General features: G+C 41.4%; 1 protein-coding gene across 1 annotated transcript in view; it reads right to left on the reverse strand.

The window, feature by feature from the left end:
- The window catches only part of LOC145393433 (low density lipoprotein receptor adapter protein 1-like), a 28,555-nt gene that overhangs the window by 7,256 nt on the left and 7,911 nt on the right, over window positions 1-13,388 (reverse strand). Inside the window, exon 2 of the mRNA XM_080267530.1 lies at window positions 101-209. Within this exon, the coding sequence (XP_080123656.1) occupies window positions 101-209 (109 nt within the window). The remainder of the gene's footprint in view (window positions 1-100; window positions 210-13,388) is intronic.

Raw genomic sequence — 13,388 nt, forward strand, 5'->3', positions numbered from 1 at the left:
AAGACAGTGCTACTGCTAATAAAATTACTGTTCCATTATTACCACAGCAGCAATGATAAAACCAACCATAACAGACAACCGCACGAAGCATGAGACTGACCCTTATTGTTGGCGGCGTGGTCCTCGAAGTTCAGTTTGCGGATTTCCTTGGTGATCTCGTCTGCCGGAGGAGCTGCTGGAGCCTTGCTTCCGTTCATCTTGGGAGGCAGCTGTTACGGCGTGGTGGTGTGGCGTGGTGTGAGATGGTGACGAGTTGGTGTGTGGAATGTTGTGAATTGTTGTGGTAGTGTGGTGTGATATGACGTGTTGATGTCGTATGAGGTGGTGTGGTGTAGAGGTGTGGAGTGTTGTGTGTTGGTGTGGTGTGACGTGATGAAGTGTGAATGTGCATAATGGTGTGGTATGATACGGTATGAGGTGATACACGATAATGACACGTTGACATGTAGAGTATTGTGTGTTGGTGTGGATATGGTGGAGTAGCATGTGGTGTTGAAGTAAGGAGCGTTGGTGTGGTGTGAAGCAGCGTAATGTAGGAGTATGCAGTGTTGGGTGTTGGTTTGGTGTGGTGTTGTTTATGATAGTGTGGCGATGGTGTTGCGTGAGACGGTAAAATAAGCGTTGGTATGGTGTGATGTGGTGTGACATGGTTTTGTCATATGGTGTGAGGTGGTGTTGTGTAGTTTAGTGTTATATTGTTATGTGTGGTGTTATGTAGTGATGTGTTTTACAGTGTTGTGTGAGGTGGTGTTGTGTAATGAAGTGTTATGTTGTGGTGTGTGGTATTATTTAGTGGTTTGTTGTATAATGTGTGATGTGTTTTGTAGTGAGGTGTTGTGTTGTGACGTGGTGTTATATAGTAGCGTGTTGGGTAGTGATGTGTTATGTCGTGCGATGTGGTGTGGTTTGATGTTGTGTTGGTATGATAATAAGAGTTACGGTAATGCGGTGCCATTGTTATGAGGACAGTGAGGTGGTAATGTGTTGATGACATCAGGTTGTGAGTCATGTCATGTTGGAGTTGTATGTGTCGTGAATAAGACAAAAAATAACAGCATTAGATATCGAAATAACCGCAGAGTCATGTATAAAAATGATAATGTTAACACCTTCACTATAATGACGTCAGCGTTATTTTATTCAGATTACTTCCACAGCAAAGCGATTAGAGTATGTCCATTGATATCCTTAAGTACAATGACCTCTGTATTATTTTAGTACATTACTGAAATCTGCTCTTATCCCCCTTTAATGATGTTTGAGGTGACTTAAAAAGCCCTTCAATTGTCCATTTTTTGTACTGCTCATCACACACAAAAACCAGTGGGATATAAGTAAGCGATAAGAATCAAGACGAGGATGTCATTCAACACATTCAAGCATCAACAAAGTTTGAACTGATACCTCGCCAGATACCCCAGGTTAAGGCACACTGGCTTTGGTAATCTCTCGTAGTGAAAGGGTTGTTATTGATTTTTTTAGGTTATATTATCTACATAGTCTTGCTTGTATTTGTTTTATTGTTTATAAGTTTTCGTGTAATTCTTTTTTTTTTCTTTCCGTTCCTGTTCCATTTATAGTCATATACCTTTGCTTTGAATAAGTGCTATATGGTCTCTGATACCGGCGCAAGGAATCAATTATTCAATTCAATTCGTACTGAAAGGGACCAACACGTAAAGTAATTAGCATGTGCAATGATACTGGCTGTACTGGTGTCGCTGCTGAGCCTGCCTGTGTATATCAGCATGACAAACAGCAGAGGGAGACATGACACTCCCTCCTCATTAGTGCTCCGCTTGGTAGTGAATTATTTTCGAATGGAACTCCTCTTTTGCTTTACTTCCTTGAAGAAAAGTACCGAAAACTCTGTCGAAGCTTCTTTGCGATGACAGTCACTTCTAGCCTTCCGGCATGAAGCTCTTAATGTTGTATTATGTCACATTCTGTTTGCACAGTTAACAAATGCGTCTGTGTGGATATGAACATATATTACTCTGACAATATCCACTGTTTTCATCAGCAACTTAGCATACCTCCTGCACACACCAACATAAACAACATTCCTGCAGTTAAATAGAGGGTGCAGTATTGTCAAGGCTGAGCGTAGGTGACAACACAGATTATGAAAGTGAAGCCTTTCCTGTAGTCACATCAAAAGCAGTAAGTCACTCAGTAGCCTCAGTAGTCCAGCCCACTCTTTAACCCACACATGGTCAGCACAACTCTAGTAATGTATTCCAGCTAACTCTAGACAATTTTATTCAGCTGAGAGTAAGTTACAGGAGGCTAAGAATGTTGATACTGTACCTATTAACTCTCATTGTCGAACAACTCTAGTGTTCTGCTCCTGCTAACACCAGACGATTGTACAGCTGAAGATGAGTCAAAGGAACCTGAGACTGTAAAACATCACATGTAAACATTGCTGAGTGTTACTGGTACCGAAGACTGTATAATGATGAGGTTTGTCTCACAGCACCTGTGTCATCCTAACGCATGGCCTTCAAGAGAGTATTTACAGAAACAAGACAAACACTCATATGCTACACACACACACACACACACACACACACACACACACACACACACACACACACACACACACACACACACACACACACACACCAGTGCCTCTCCCTGACTCGTGCCTTATCTGGGAGTGTTGCAGGAATGAGAACAAATTTAATGTGAGTGAGGGTCGGGGAGGTGATGGAGTGCATGGAGCGGAGTGTGGTGGGATGGAGTGGAATGGGGTGGGGTCGGGGTGGATGAAGTGGAATGGGGTGGGGTCGGGGTGGGTGAAGTGGGGCGGGGGTTTATGGGGGCGGGAACACAAGGTGGGGGAAAGGTCAGCTGGTCTGTGTTACGTCGCCTCGTCATTGCCCAACAAGAACAACTCAAGCCTCGGTCTTGCTCGGCCTCTCAGCAACTTTTGTAATGCCTGTGACGCCAAAACGAGTTTTTATTGGAGTAACAGAAAGGTTACAATCTTGTTTTTGTTTATATTTCCAGTTCTGAAACTTTCTACTAAAATAGAGCGTAGACTTAACGAGAAGACTGTGATAGTAGTTCTGCTTCAAGTTAAAGTGCATATTTACACATTTACTTATCCTCACTAGAGAGTGGCCATGTTTCAGGGTTAAGCATTAATAACTACTAAAACTTAATTCTGCCTTAGAAATGTTAAGAGGCAAACATTGGATTATAGTATAAAGTGACTATGCATTGCTTATTCTTGAACCATGATTCCGTATTTAAAGCACTGTAATCTGTAAAGCAAAATTCACGCCTTCTAAATGTTCAGGATGAAGTAGAGATATTCGAAGGATTGAATGATAAGTGAATACATGTCTGGCTCTAGCACCGGGCACTCTGCTGTGAGTTATCCTTCTATGCTTTCCCTTTCCCATTTCTGAATCCTACCCATCCCATTTATCAGTGGAGAGCATGGCGATGATGATGATCATGCTCTTGATGACGATGATTATAATGATGATGTCAATTTCGTGTTCCACTCATCAGGCCCATGAAGATAAACATGTTAATCGAGGAGCGTTACTTTAAAATAAACTGACTAACGATATTTTTTCATAGTAAAAATATATATGGCAGAATTTCGTGTCCTCAAACTTGACAAGGATAAATTGTGCAAGTACACATGGCTACACGGTACTGCATCGTCTCAGATATTTATAATCGATGGCGTGTACTGATTTCAAATAGCTAACCTTAGGCAGATATGCTGACTGCATATAAATATTTGTCAGTTGACAGATGAATTTGTGAAAACATGGCTACGATATTAATTAGTGATTTACAAGATATCTATTGTATTCGTCAAAAGAATTTTGCAAGGATTCTACTGAATTAACTGACACTCTTCTACTCAGAGGCGTCTGTAGCTAATGGTCAGTCAATGAGGTGACAGAGATATCGTTATCTACCCAGACTCCAGCCAGGGAGTTTTCATAAAATCAATTATAGTTACACGCAGTTGGCTCTGAGTATTTAGTAAAGCACCATGAAACACAGCCAGTGAGGAATGCCAAGAATTATGTGTGTTCACAAACAACGAAAGTGATAACTTAGAATACGTGAGTGCATACTGTTCACCACCATGTCCTGATCAAGTGTGTGAGTTGTCAGTTTGTGAAGACACGAAATCGAATAGCAGAAATTAAAGTAAATTGGTGAAAGAATGAGATACCGACCCCTCCCCCTCCTCCCACCACCTTCCCCACTCCTCAGCTCTGGCGGTTGTAGGGACTCATCACCACGCAATTACACACTCACACACACACACACACACACACACACACACACACACACACACACACACACATCGCATCTCTTACTATCGCTCACTTAGGGATGTTATGCTTCACTTCCCACATAAAGGCTTGCTCTCGTAAAGGACATTTAATTATAATCGAGTCTGTGCTACTGCATAACTTGGATTCCTGTAGAGTGCCAGGGACCACTAACGGACAGGAGTGAGATTTACAGACTTAAGATCAACTCCCTTCCGTAACTATGATTTGCTTTCGCAGGAAGAACAAGAGCAGAAAAGTGCATTATATTTTCATGTGTCTTGTTTCTCCTCCACCACCAAATTTTGTTACGAGAAGAAAATTAACGTAGGCTGAATTTGGTTTGTGCAAGAAGAACAAGCAAAGGAGAAATCAGAGCCTCCCCGAGTCTCTAGTTCTTCCTGCAAATACAAATGTAAGTTACGACAGGAATGGGATTGGTAACATATTTGTGAATCCTCCCCTGCTCCACATCTCTCTCTCTCTCTCTCTCTCTCTCTCTCTCTCTCCAACACCCCGAGTCTCTTCTCCAATGAAAATCACCCTTCGTCCCGATCGTCAGTTCAGGGCTTAGGTAAGTATTAACTTCCACTCTCAGCTTTCTCTGGCCGATCCAGTCTTCCCGAAACTCGAAACCACTTCCTCTTCCCTTCCTTTAAGTGGTTATTCATTCCCCCAACTAGCTCTGGGTTATAAAACACTCCCACTTAATACCATACACACCAGTCCTGAATGAGACAGCCCATCCATGTGTTCAGTATGGAAGGATAATTATATCCGAAGTGGCAACATGTTAAGCTATGCGACAGGTAGAATTGCTCAGGAAGCGGACTGTAAAGCCTTTACGTATAGTCAGATAATAATAATAATAATAATAATCAGAAAACGGAAATTGCCCTTATAATTTTCATTAACTCACTACCTGATAAGGTCATCCATCTTGTGTATGTGACCTCAGTACATAACAAATAAGAAATTTTTGAACTGTGGCCTTGGCTGTGACCTTGAGTTTTGGATCAAGGTCATTCATACTCGGTACCCATGCATAGCATATCAAGTTCTATCAATGTACTAAATTTGGTGATTGTAGCTCAGTTCTAACTTCTCTTTTTTTCTTTTTGTAATCGAGCACTCAACTACCCCAAACTATTTTCTATTGACCCCTGGGGGATCTCAGAATCTACTGGTCCTAATGGGCCCATTGTCATTTCAGACCGCTTCCCGACCTTGGCTATGCCCCCCCCCCCGCAAAAAAAAAAAAAAAATCAAGTCTGTACCTTTAGCAGTTTGTAAGAATCCGCGAACGGGCTATTTTTATAGGTTTTTGGATGTAACAGGAAAACCAGTACTGGGAACTGGTCCACTGGATGATACTGGGTCATATGAAGCCGCCAGCTGGGGGACTCAGATGACCAAGTATGATAGCCGTAGCTTAGAAATTGAGTGAATACGAGCAATTTACTTCTTAGCAAGAATGAATAATATAAATAGAAAACGGAAACTGCCATTACCAATTTCAATAACTCACCATATAACAAGGTCATCCGTCTTGTGCGTGTGACCTCAGTATATAAAAAATAGGCAAATTTTGTGCTTTGACCTTGGCTGTGACCTTGAGTTTTGGATCAAGCTTCTTCATACGTGGTAGCCATGCCAAGCACATCAAGTTCTATAAATGTACCAAGTTTGGTGATTGTAGCTCAGTTCTACCCTGGCTTTTTAACCTGTGCACTCAGTGACTCCAAACTAGTCTCCGTTGACCCCTGCGTGACCTCAGAATCTACTGGACCAAATGGATCCATAGTCATTTCAGACCTACTCCCCGACCTTGGCTATGTCCCACAAAAATTTCAAGTCTGTACCTTAACGGTTTCTGAGAATCCAGGGGTAGACTCTCTCTCTCTCTCTCTCTCTCTCTCTCTCTCTCTCTCTCTCTCTCTCTCTCTATATATATATATATATATATATATATATATATATATATATATTTGTAGGTTTTTGGGTGTAACTGGAAAATCAGCACTGGGAACTGGATGATACTGGGCCATATGAAGCCGCCAGCTGGGGGACTGTGATGGCCAAGTATGATATCTGTAGCTTTTAAACTGAGCGAATACAAGCAATTGACTTCTTAGTAAGCAAGAATAATAATAATAATAATAATAATAATATCGACAAGAACAATATAACTCACCACTGGTGTGGTGAGTTATACTACTACTACTACTACTACTACTAATAATAATAATAATAACTAAAAACCGGAAATTGTCATTAGCAATTTCAATAACTCATCACATAACAAGGTCATCTGTCTTGTGCATGTGATCTCGGTACATAAGAAATAAGCAAATTTTGAACTTTGACCTTGGCTGTGACCTTGAGTTTTGGGTCAAGGCCATATATACTTGGAAGTCATGCATAGCATATTAAGTTCTATAGATGTATCAAGTTTGGTGACTGAAGCTCAGTTCTAGCTTTTTTTTTTTTTAATTGTGCACCCAATGACCCCAGACTACTTTCCATTGACCCCTGGGCGATCTCTGACACTACTAGCCCAAATGGGACCATAGTCATTTCAGTCCTGCTTCCCGACCTCGACAATGTCCCACAAAAATTTTAAGTCTGTAACTCTGTACCATTAGCAGTTTCTGAGAATTTGCAACTAGATTATTTTTATAGTTTTTTTTACGTAACTGGAAAACCAGAACTGGGAATTCAATGATACCGGGCCATATGAAGCCGCCACCTGGCAGACTCAGATGACCAGGTTTGATGGCCGTTGCTTTGAAACTGAGCGAATATGAGCAATTTACTTCGTAAGAAAGAATAATAATAATAATAATAGTAATAATAATAATGATAACTAAAACTCTGTAACTGTCCTATGGAGAGTCACTAGTCTCCACCTACTGTTTCCTAGTGACCTTGAGCCCCATTGAGGAGATTTGGATTTTTTTTTTTTCTATCAGCAATGGTCCATGCCAGGACACATAACCTTGGCCCTTCAGATTCGTTGTGTAGTCTCCAGTTCTCCTGGAATCGTTGGGAGACTGGGGCCGGAATAATACTAATAGGTTATATATCTTTATTGCGTAGCCACAAGAAGCAATCTTCACCATGTGGTAAGGAATGTGTAATATAAAAATGATCTGAAGACCCTAAGGTAAGTTCTTGTGTAACATCAGCGAGGAATCTGACAAAGGTGTTGAAGAATGCATGTGTCTTCTATCGTTTCTTACATTGGCCTTGACTTCACTGGGAGATCTGATTTTTTTTTTCTATCAACAATGACCCATGCCAGGACACATAACCTGAACCTTTCAGATTCCTTGTGCAGTGTCTGGTTCTCCTAGAATCGTTGCAAGAATCTGAGGCGAGAATAATAATAATAATAATAATAATAATAATAATACCAGCGAAGCTTAGACCTTGTTGGAGGGACACAAGTCTAGAGTGAGAGCAGTTGAAGTGAGTTCTTTGAAAGGAGCATGTGGAGTCGCATGGAGAGACAGACTGACAAATGAGGAAGTGAAAGAGCGTTGTGGTGCGGATGTGGATGTGATAGGAAGAGTTAGGAGAAACACACTGAGGCGGCTTGGCCCTGTGGAGGATGGAGAGTGAGAGACTGACGAGGAGAGTCTATGTGAGGTGGAGGGAGGGAGAGGGAGGATGAGGCTAAGGATGAGATGGAGGGATGGAGTGGAGAGGTATATGAGAGAGGGCGGTGTGAGCTGGGAGCAGGGCAATGAAATGGCGGGGGACAGAGTGACAAGGAGGCGATTTGTTTGTGGCCACCCCTTACGGGATTGGGGCGTCTGGCCATAGACAGACAGAATACCAGCGAAAACAAGTCTCCACCTACGTAGCAGATGGTGAATAATAATAATAATAATAATAATAATAATAATAATAATACTGACAAGAACAATATAAATCACCACTGGTGTGGTGAGTTATAATGATAACTGGAACTCTGCAACAGTCCTACAGACAGTCACTAGTCTCCACCTGCTGTTTTTTAGTGACCTTCACCCCATTGAGGAGATTAGGATTATTTTCTATCAGCGATGGTCCATGTCAGGACACAAAACCTGGGCCCCTTCAGATTCCTTGCACAGTCTCCGGTCTCTTGGAATCATCGTGAGAGACTGAGGCGAGAATAATAATAATAATACCAGTGAAAACAAAAGTCTCCACCTGCATAGTAGGTGGAGACAAATAATAACTAGAAAACAGAAATTGCCGTTAGCAATTCCAATAACTCACGACATGGCAAAGTCATCTGTTTTGTGCATGTGACCTCAGTACACAAACAAGAAGTGGCGCCAAGGCGCAGCAAACCGGTCCCCGGCAGTCATTTTAGGGCTGACATATAAACGCAACAGGATATCTAGTCAAAGATGTCACATATCAAATTTGAAGTAAATCGGGTGAAAATTGACGATTTTTTGCCCACTTGAAATTTTAGGCCTGACCTACCTGACACTGATCCCCCCCTACCACTAAATGGGGGGTGACCCGCCTGATGTAATGAGGCATGTTATAGGATGCAGATTTGAAAGTTGCACCTTTAGATTTGATTTCATGTCCATATGACGAATTTTAATGCAGTTATGGCAAACAAATGTTTTTTTTTGTACATTTTTAGGGCCTACAGCCTTGGCCTTGGCCCAATTTGGCCCAAGATTTAATTAGGTGATCAGAAGGTCATAGTCCATCATACCTGTAATTACTGTCAAAATCGTTCCTGTAGTTTTCGCATTGTTAACTGACAAACAACTGAGTGCAAACAATACCCGTCCCCGAGCCCCTCTGGGGGAGGGACGAGTAAGAATAACCAAATTTTGAACTCTGACCTTGACTGTGACCTTGAATTTTCGGTCAAGGTCATTCATACTTGGTAGCCATGCAAAGCATATGAAGTTCTATAAGTGTACCAAAATTTGGTGATTGTAGCTTAATTCTATCTTGGTTTTTAAAATTGTGCACTTGAACTTTGACATTGGCTGTGACCTTGAGTTTTTGGTCAAGGTCATTCATACTTGGTAGCCATGCAAAGCATTTGGAGTTCTACAAATGTACCGAGTTTGGTGATTGCAGCTCAATTCTATTTTTTTTTTTAAGTTGTGCAATCAGTGATCCTGAACTACTTTCCATTGACCCCTGGGCAATATCAGAAACTACCAGCCCAAATCGGCCCATACTCATTTCAGACCTGCTCACCTTCCTTGACTATGTTCCACAAAAATTTCAAGTCTGTTCCTTTAGCGGTTTCTGGGAAGCTTTGAATAGACTATTTTTGTAGGTTTTGGGATGGAACAGGAAAACCAGTGCTGGGAACTGGATGATACTGGATCACATGAGGCCGCCACCAGGCGGACTCAGATGACCAGGTTTGATGGCTGTAACTTTTCGAAATTGAGCGAATACGAGTAATTTATTTCTTCGTAATAATATAGTAATAATAATAATAATAAAAATAATAATAATAATAATAATAATAATGGTAATGGTAATAATGACAAGAACAATATAATTCACCACTGTCGTGGGAAGTTATAATAATATGGACAACAACAATATAACTCACCACTGTTGAGGTGAGTAATAATAATAATGACAATAATAATAATAATGATAATAATAATAATAATAATAATCATAATGATACGAAGAAGAAGAAGAAAATAACACACCACTGGTGTGGTGAGTAATAATAATAATAATAATAATAATAATAATAACTTCTGCCAAGTTCGTCCTCGGCACTCTCAGTCTCCACGTGCTATAATAATCTGTGTTGTATGTGAACTCTGCTCTGATTTCAAGATCAGACATTCTAAACATTTTCACGAGCCTTGAAACCTGACACTCAGTCATTATGGAACTAGATTCATCCTTAAGCTTCTAACGATTGCCAAAATTTTTAACTTTTATTCTTGCTACCATCAGACTTTCCACCACCACCCCTAGCTTGGGATGGCTCAAACCACAGTGTAGAGACTCACGGTGAACTAGTTAGAACATAATCGTACAAGTGGTGTTATTTCCACTCGTCTACTGTAAAGGCTTAAAAAAATAAAATGGGTACAGTACTAGTGGCGACAGGAAAGAGCATGTGATTCGGAAAAGTGGGAAGGACAGGGCAAAAGGTAAGCGACTGGGATCTTAAATGTGGCACAGGAGGTCAGGAGAACCAGCGGGTGGTTGGGTTGGCGAGATCACCACAAAGGTCACTTGTCCTACTCACGCCGCACCTCCCGTTAGGTTTTCCTCCAGCCAAGTACGGTAGCCTCGCCACGTCGGACACACGTGATTTCATTATCATCATCATCATCATCATTTCAACCCTCTTCCCATTTACATGGGTGGGAAGGATCCACAAACAGATACAAGAAAGCACGAAAGCAGGAAAACAATCAGGCGTCCATCAGAAAAAGACACACCCATCCACACACCATCCAAGCCTTTGTTATCCTTGGTTCTATGTGTGACTTAAGCCTTTAGTTGATAAGAATTTAATTTGATGTTAGCCTGATGACTTAGTCAAGAGTACCAATAAAATGGGTAACAGAAAATCATGGTAGTCCATCCAGGCAACCTATACTGCAGTAACAGACATTATCATTATCAAGAACAGTCAATGACTGCTCCACTGCTGAACCGGACCACTGCACTTTTAATAAGTAAGCCAGATGTCACATCGCTGAGGGCTGGCGTTGTTTGGAGAGAAATCAAAGTCTCCAGCAAGGTTATCAAGTGATCATCCCTACAACAGTGCGTGATGTAACCTACATTGTCCCTCATAACGCGATAATCCAATACAGGCTTGTCCCTCAACCCTTCACACCTGCCTCAGTAATCTAGGTGTATCCGACCACACAGAGGTAAACATTGTTGTTGTGGCCAGGATCCGGCACAGGGGAGAAAGTTGCATGTATGATCCCAGCGTGCAACATTTATCATATTGCTAAAATATGACGCACCTACAGTACAACGCTCCCACAGATCAAGTTCGAGTGACGCTGTTTGTGCTTTAACCATTTCAGCCTATGTACGCCATTTATGTATTATTATTGCTACACATCGACTACGTTTTGTAGTTCAGACAAATTTTCGAACTGGAAGGGCAAGATATAGCCTTCGTCAACCTCTCCACAGCAAGAATTTTCCCTGATGCTGAGTTAAATCGGTTGGTGGTGTTTTGATGAAAATGAAAACCACGTTATCAGACCGAAGGAGTTACCGGTAAGTATAAAATCGCTAACATAGCTGACTTACAGCGTTTTGCAATCTCTCCTCCACTCGTGCCCTGCAGTAGTGTCGCCATGTAAGCAGAGCAGCAGTAAAATATATATATATATATATATATATATATATATATATATATATATATATATATATATATATATATATATTTATATAAACACTACGTAATGAAAATGACTGACCTCTCTACAAACACAAACACAGAGTTGCCAAAACAGATTTGCAAAGGTCGCCAAACTTGAAAAAAAAAAAAAAAAGTGTTAGAAAGTCTCTTACAAGAAAATCTCTATAGTCGCTAATAAATAAACTAAAATGACTAAAAAATGAGACTCGTAAGAACTTTGCCAAATGGAAAAAAATACCTATCGATCCTGGTATAAAACAACTAAACTGGCAACTTTATACAAACGAGTGCTATCGTATACCTGTTGTACCAATATTTACTTCAAGAAGAAATACAGGCGGTCCGCGTAACTAGGCCTCATCTTCACCATAATTACTTTGCGGCTCGTTAGCGGTGACGGGAAACATTATCCAAGAAAATGGTGTTAATGCTGCAACTTGTGACGTGGTTGAGGCCAGGATTTCTCTCTTTTACTCCTTCAGCCCGAGGAGGTATGTTATCTTCTTGTCATTACATGATGGTTTTATTCAGTTTACAAGACACTTCTCCAACCGAAAGACTTTGGCGCAGGCTTTACTAACGTCTTCCGCACAAGAGGTCTTTTCTTCTCTGAATAAAATCGTTTCGAGAAAGCAGAAATAAAATAAATAAATACAAAAGTAACAGATTGATGAGGACCATCAGGGCCATAATATGGGTTCTCGATAAAATCTATGGCAATGAAGAACCTTGCGTTCGAAAAAATGTTACTGAACGACAGACGGACAGGGCCGCTCCAATATATGCTCCCACATCTAAAAATACGTCATCGTATTGAAGTTGTTAATAGGCACCAATAGCCACTGGGGGAGGTGGTACTATAGCATATACTGTTTAACTCATTTAGGACGTCGGTGATATTTTAAAATTTTACCTAAATCGAAGCATGCAAACGATAATGCACAGGATGTTTCTGCGTCGTCCTTTGAGTCCTTCAGCTAAATCTGACTCTAAGGATATGCTATAATGAGGACCCGTCTCGTTTGTGTGTGTGTGTGTGTGTGTGTGTGTGTGTGTGTGTGTGTGTGTGTGTAATATCCAGTCACGCACATATGCTTACATCACTTCATCACTGTACCAACAACGAGCCAGACGACAACAGTGATCTAATATTTGGCAAACATGAGGTGGCCACGGTGGGTTGCATGGTTGTTCACTCTCCACAAAACACTTCCTCCTTTTCAGTGGGGAAAATTATCATAATCTGGCGGCCATGGCGGCTTCCTGGTTTTATTGGTTATTTTTGCCGGAGGTATGGTGGCGGGTGAGTGTTATTTCCTAGCACGTGTGGTGTCCCGTTCACACATCACACCCTCACACACCACACCCACACACATCATACATTCACACACACACACACACACACACACACACACACACACACACACACACACACACACACACACACACACACACACACACACACACACACACACACACCTGTCTCACACAACATACCACCCATCACACCTGTCACCCACCACACCACCCATCCTACTTATCTTGCCTACCTCACCTGTCTCACACTTGGAACACGCAACCCACCACATCTGCCTCACACAACCATCACACAACCCACCACACCTGTCTCGCACACCACACTTGTCTCACCAACCACACCACCTCCCACACCTGTTTCA

This window comes from Coenobita brevimanus, chromosome 24, assembly GCF_032717465.1.
Source record: "Coenobita brevimanus isolate Jiangsu-jjx chromosome 24, ASM3271746v2, whole genome shotgun sequence".
Classification (NCBI taxonomy): Eukaryota; Metazoa; Arthropoda; class Malacostraca; order Decapoda; family Coenobitidae; genus Coenobita; species Coenobita brevimanus.